Consider the following 6,885-nt stretch of genomic DNA (forward strand, 5'->3'; position numbering starts at 1 on the left):
GTCAAAATACTTGAAGTTTTCTCTCCACTGAGTCTAAACAATCAGATTCAAAAGCCCTACACTTTGTAACCCATTCAATGTCAAAGCTTGCAAAGTATGAAGGATTCTTCATTGCTTGATCAATTTGAAAAATACTACTTAGGATAACGGACAGTAAAAAAAAAAAGGAAATAAAAAAATGAGTTGTGACAACAACTAACCACATACATTTTTTTAATAATGCCCAATATTACCATAATTTCAGAGAGATTTATGTTTTCACTTGCTTTCCCCTAGGTATATCATTACTTTGTGCAAAGAAACAGTCCTAACCAAACAGCTGAGAGGACACTGCAGTGATCAGATAAAACCAGATTAATTCTGTGATGTTTGTCAACTCCTATTTTTTACCAATAACAAATTATTAACTTTGTAGGGACTAAGATAATCTGAACTATCAAATACAGATGAGACATACTTGAGGTTCTACATGGCTTTGTAGACAAAAACCTGTTCTCTCTGTTTGCTTGTCCGAGACTACCCTTTTAAAGCAGCTCCGCACCCCTTTATGAGTGCCTTATCAGCAGATGAATAGGGACAAGAAAGACTATTCTGTCACTTGGTCATGGGAATGTAGTTGTTCTTCACCTTTCAAAAGTCATTCATGGTGCAGCAGAGGGAAAATTTTGTGTACACCCTCCTGCTTTGGATATATCTCTTAAAAGGCCAATAAAATACCCAGAAGAGCCATCACATTCGTGTAGCTGCTAGCGCTGGCACACCACATAGTAGTGGCACATATGAAGGTCTAGCATAGGGCCAACACCTTCTCTTGAGGTCATTTCCCACAAATGCCATTTCACTGCTCATACCTACCCCTCTCTACTCCAAAGTTGGACTTTAGGTATTCATAAGAATGAACCCAGAACCATAGAAAAAGAAACCAGAAGATACGTAAACAGTGCTGGCACACTACATCCAGTGGTGAACAAAAGCACATGTACACAGGAACCAGTACATTACAGCACACATGTATGTACAAATGGTGTCTGGAGAGGACATAATGTTTTTTACCACCTTCACCTACACCAGTATGTGTTTTGACTTTATTTTGATTCATAGGGTCTGTTATAATTTGCATGCCTATCTAGACTTTCAGAATCAGAGATGTGTGACCTCCCTCCCACCCTTACGTACACACATGCACAAATGTGCATGTTTTAGTCATCTTCCTGTTATACAGATTTTTAATAACATTTTTATACCGCTATATTTCTGCACGAGAATCAGGCAAATATACGGAAGTCAGGATGTAAAAGCCTTTATTAGAGCTGTGCCAATTCACATCAGGTAAGGAGATGGATGCTAATAAATGGAAAAGCAGCTGATCTTACACAAATATTTGGGCAGAACTGGGAAGAATGGGAGTCTGCACCACTTTTGGCACTCAGGTGGTGGCAAGACTCAAAAAACAAATTATTATCCTGCTTATAATTGCAGTTGCCAGTATACAGGAATTACAACTCACTGCCTCATTTCTCCCACTTTTCCTTCAAAGTCTCTTAGTGCTGCTACCTGTCTGTCATGTTGTACATCCAGGCATGGAAAGAACAGGGAAGGAAGCTGGGGTGAAGGTGAGGGACTGGGAAATACAGCTGGGTGGCAAAAGGATGAAAAGAGAAGAAAAATTAAGTGCTCCTAAAGCAGAGGTTCTTACAAGCGGGGGTTCTTGTAGTAAAGGGAGTCTCCTTACTGTCATCTAAAAAGTCTTCTTCCTCATCCTCCTTTCTCAGGCGCCTCTTGGTCTCCTCATCATAAATGAGGCCCAGCAGGTTGGCAGGGCTCTCGCTCTCAGCGTGGCACAGCTCATTGAGACGGACACCGATTGCCTGCAGACACGGAGAAAGAGAAAGCACAAGGAGGTGAGAATTTCAGCCTAACTCACTGGTGGTCAAAGGCTCTGCCCCGTGAAGGCTGTGGGCACGTTCCAGCCAGAACAGAATGTCCTCACTTAGCTTTTATTACCTGCAAAGTTCAGTAAAGTAGAAAAAGGATGACAGAAGATTAATGGCTACCAAAACCGTAACTTATTTCCCTCCTTTTTTCAACCAAAATTTGCAACGAGTGTCAAATTCCAGGATGAAAAAACTTTGCAAATTTGGTTAAATAAAACAAAAAAGCCAAACTGGCACATGATAGGCAGGAGGAGATTAGGTCATGATTTTGTAAGAATTTCTTCTACATTTCCTTCTCCCCTCGATATATGTGTTCCAGATTTTTGCTAACTCTTTCCACAGAGAAAGTATGTCTTCTGTTTAAGAAACTGTCCTGTGACTTAGGAATCCAGTAACAGTCACTGCTTCCTCCATAAAACCGTGCAATGCCCTTAGGGAAGCCTGCTTCCATCTTTAAAGGGGAAGCTCCCTGATACACTTCCTAAAAATGAGCTGACGATAAGCTTATAAAAGCTGGGAAGGTGCATGGGTAATGGTGTAGAGGGGATCCACGTAAAGAACACGGGCAGACAGATTTCCACTGAATACCGTTACACACTCCAGAAAGGCATTGATCATTTATTCATGGCTGCTTGCCAGCATCATTATCAGCATGTAAACAGCCCTCATGGTGCTGTCAGCAAAGCTACAGATAAGGATTTATTAGCAAGAAGAATGCCTTCCTGCTAAGAGACTTCAGAGCTTTTAAGGGTTTTTCTTGATTTTCTTTGCTGCAGGTAGGTGAAGAGAACACAGACCAGTATGTGAAACTCTATCCTGTGATGTCATCACTTTGTGAGGGAGGAAATGTGTTTCATTACAGAGTTTTCATCAGCACTTGCCATTTGGGACTTTTTGGTTTTGGGACAGTTTCAGAGAAAGATACTAAAGAGGATTTCTTAATCTTCTACAAGTTGGAACTGATGGTCATGTCAGCGCGATATAATTTTCCTGTCTCAGCTGAAGTGCCACAGAAATACATGACCAGTCACTTATTACAACTGTTCTTCCTTGCTACTGAGCAGTTCCTGAGAAATCCAGCAACACTGAAGAGGGTAGACTCTGCTACACAAAGAGAAAAAGGTGGTGGTGTGGTTTGCAAGCTGATGCAAATAGTTGCCAATCTCAGCTATCTGAGAGCCTGCGTATTGCTAAATAAACTCCGTATTTCTCACAATTTTTCTCCCCTTTCCTGTTTCAGGCATTTAAAGGAAGAAATGTTCTGTATGCCTCTCCACAGAGCAGTAATATATCACATATTATTTACGCTGCGTTGTCCACCCTAATATTAAAGCAATCATACATAATCCCGCAGCTTTCTTCCTCATGAGCACTGAATTCCTAATGTATTATGTGCATGAATTATGCTTGGTTTTCCTAGCAAACGGAGAGCATGCCACACGTTAAAAGAAAATGCCTCTTAAAAGAAGCAGCCAAAGGAAGTGACAGACTAACCTGATCAGAATAGATTTAATGTTGTATTGTTTCAAAAGACAGCATAACAAGTGAGACAGCTTGATTCAATAGGTTTATTTCTGTTACAGGCAGTCCAAATCCCACCTCATGTGGAAAGGGTTTAAAACTGTTACTCTCTGATAGCTATTAAGGAGGCTGAATTAAAGGAGTTGGGTGGGGAAAAAAAGGTTTTACATTCATTCTTGGTCTCACTAAACTTTGACAATAGCCCTGTATATCACAATTCGTGAGCAATGACAAACAAGCAAGGATCCATAATTAGCATTAATTTCCAGCCTTATTTATTGCAATAAAAAAACAGAACAAGGCTTCAGTGCACTCAGAGACTAATATATTCTTTTTTTCTTTATTCAAGAATCTTCCTTCCAGAGCAGCAAGCAGCTCTGCTGCCACCAAGCAGCAAGGACGGTGTGCTGTGGCGTTGATAAGGATCTGGTAGTGTGGAGGCAGAGTGTGGGTGACGTATCACATCTCCTTGGTACTGGAGCTGCTTAGGAGCTACATGAGTGCACCGTGATTCCACCCTTCATGCTGCTATTGCTCACGGTGAAGTGAGCAGGTTAACACACAGAAATGGCAGCATATTCTACAGCAGGTGCCTGTACTACAGGAAGAGAAAGCTGTTTCTCCTCATGGTTCAGCCTGCCTGGTTGGAAACTGGTCAGAGCCAACAAAAGCAGCCACCTGAGGATCACAGCTTGCAGGGTCCCAGCCCTCCAGGCTTGGCTGGAGGCTGCTGCTTATGCTTGCAGCCAGCTTCGTCTGAAACAGCTTCTGGGAGGACAAGCAGTGTCAGAGGACATGTCTTGCCCAGCATTCAGTATAAAGGATGTAAAGGAACCGCACCTCAGCAGTGCTAGGTGTCCACCAATCCTGAAGCAAGAGCCTGGTTGGGGGCCAGCAATGCTGTGGGTAACTATACTGTCCTAATCTCCAGTGAGAAGAAACAGAAAAAGTAATGAGCAGCAGGACACCTTGCAGTAAAAAGAGAAGAAATTTGCACTGTGAAGACTACTCTTCAAATCTTCTCCTGCCTTACAGTAAAGTAAAAGTAAGGCTTTTTTCCTTCTGGGATGTTCCTAAGCAGCTAGCAAATACAGGCTACTCCTAGAATGGGGAGTGCATCTAGGTAAGTCTTATGATGCCATTATATTTAAGGGGAAGAGAATTATGCTAAACTGCCTACCATCAGATTTTCCTGGCTCCTTTCTTGTGACCTTGCGTCATGCAGTGGTACTTTAACATTTCAAAAAGAAAAGCTTCCTGGACTTTTTCCAGCTCAGGCTATTTCAGTTTCTAAAAATGCCAGCTGAGGGAGAAGCTAACTTCTAATAGTTACTGACTTGCTTGGTCCCATTTTTGTCAGAATCCGGAAAAAAGGAATGTCTACAAATCATAGAGTCCACAAACAGAGGTGGATAGTCCTGACTGTCAGCAAAGCATGCAAGAATACAAGGACTATATAATCCTATGTTCTCTACCTGGAAGGAGCTCTCAAAGGAGTCAGGCTAGGAGTTAGGTGGTGACCTTATGGAATATAGAAGCAAATATATTCACACCAGGAACTTTTCCAAGGAACTTTGGTATTTGTGCTGTTATTAAGATAGTCACCTGTGTTTGAGACATAACAGAGAGTAGGGTGGCCAGGTAGCATTCCCTGAGTTACCTTCAGAAATGGAAGGAGGAGACCTACCAAGACACAAAGCTTACTAGCTTGGGTGCTCAGACCCAAGCTAGGTTCTCCCCTGGGCTGTGTTTCGCAGTGGGAATGTATTGACATGGTCAGCACGATCTCAATGTGCTCCACTGAGAAGCATGCATTGGTTTAACCTAGAAGAATACAGGTCAGCAAGACTTTTTCGGTGTGGCTTATGTAAGTACCCCAAGGCTGCAGAATACATGGTTTTCAAATTCCACTGAGCTTTAGATTTTATGTCTTTTTATGTCTTTTTATTTTTGCCTTTTTTCTGGGGGAATATAATGATGCTCACTGTAAAAATCTCTGGTTTTGTGAAAAGAGGTGAGAAGCACAAAGCTCACTTCCAGATAGACATATGTAACAGGCACCGCAGAGGTCCATGGAACTTCTCACACTATTTTGTGTGAAACAACACGCAATAAGCATCAGACCTTCAGCAGGTATACCCTGGTAGGTTTCCAAAGAAAGTGCAAACGGCACTGACAGGGCCAGACAGGGCAATTGTCTAGTTACACATATCATAAGGGATCACGATCAAATAAAACTTGAAGGAGCCAAGCTCAAAACAAACAGAGACAGTCCTTTAGATGACATGTAGCAGCCCTGTAGAATTCCTTGCCAAAGAATGATGAGTGCTAACAGTTTGTATGGTTGCAAAGAGAAACTGAATACGTCAAAAAGAAATCCATTACTAAATATACAGCACCACATTTAGCTCAAGCAGCTCTGGACTAAAAATATTTGGAAGCTAGAAAAAAGCAAGTAGTATCACCCACCCTGCTCTTACTCTTCCTTAGACATGACAAGTCTGGAAATAGGAGAGTGGACCAAACAGATCCTCAGCGGGAACACGGCAGGGGGAGCAGAGGGAAGGGGACACTGGTACCTCCTAAAAGGTCTGTTTCCCTTAGAAGAGCTGATCCTGGCAGGCTGTGTAGTGCAAGTTGGAAGGGAAGCTTATGGGTCCCCATTTTACTGTAACTGAAATTCTGCATAGGATCCAATTCCCTTTACATTTTGGTAATATTTTTTAGTGTAAAGTAGAAGAGAAACAAACACTTACATCTCCCCACTGATAGAAGAGCTTAGCTGCATTCCACTGCAGCTTCTGGTTCCTTTTGTTGCCCACGATAGGAGAACGCCCACGGGACAGGCCTTTCTTAGTAATGTTCACATGGTGGCCCTTCATCCACTCAGGCCAGTTGCCACGATTACAGCGGTGAACGAAGCGTGCGCACTCAAGGAACAGGGCTGCTCTCGCCACTACAGGAGCTTCCTGAAATGTTTGCAGAAAAATCACCTTAAATATAAATACATTGGAAGAACTCTCTAAACATTGAAGGGTTTTGTGCTTTAATCAACCACTTCACAAGTTTGCCATGGAATCACGTAGACTAGGGAAGTCTCCATCAGAGCCTAAAACCAGGATCTCTCCTTGAGTCACACCTCTTGAGCTAATAAAACCAGGCTTATAAACACTGAACAATTACGCTTAGTCCAACCACTAGAGGGGCAGAAAGAGCCACATTATAAACAATGTTGTTTCAGTACCCCTCCATAATCCTTTGTTTCAGAAACCACGTAACTGCCAAAAAGCAGAAGTGTGCATCTGACACTTTTACTGGAGGCAAGAGTCAAGTTTTCTTTTCACCTTCGCTAGTAAGGCTGCAAAGATTGCAAGTGTAAATGGCAGCTTGGCCACATAATTCCTAGCATTTGTCATGTTAAGTTCTGCTT

General features: G+C 42.3%; 1 protein-coding gene across 1 annotated transcript in view; it reads right to left on the reverse strand.

The window, feature by feature from the left end:
• The window catches only part of LOC104469772 (protein unc-80 homolog), a gene marked incomplete at both ends in the record, with an annotated part of 61,389 nt that extends 54,965 nt beyond the window's left edge, over window positions 1–6,424 (reverse strand). The window contains 2 exon segments of the mRNA XM_010084419.1: window positions 1,733–1,868; window positions 6,212–6,424. Of these exon segments, the coding sequence (XP_010082721.1) occupies window positions 1,733–1,868; window positions 6,212–6,424 (349 nt within the window).
• Window positions 6,425–6,885: the final 461 nt, after the last annotated feature.

The sequence above is a fragment of the Pterocles gutturalis genome, unplaced genomic scaffold, assembly GCF_000699245.1.
Source record: "Pterocles gutturalis isolate BGI_N339 unplaced genomic scaffold, ASM69924v1 scaffold44395, whole genome shotgun sequence".
NCBI classification, from domain to species: Eukaryota; Metazoa; Chordata; class Aves; order Pterocliformes; family Pteroclidae; genus Pterocles; species Pterocles gutturalis.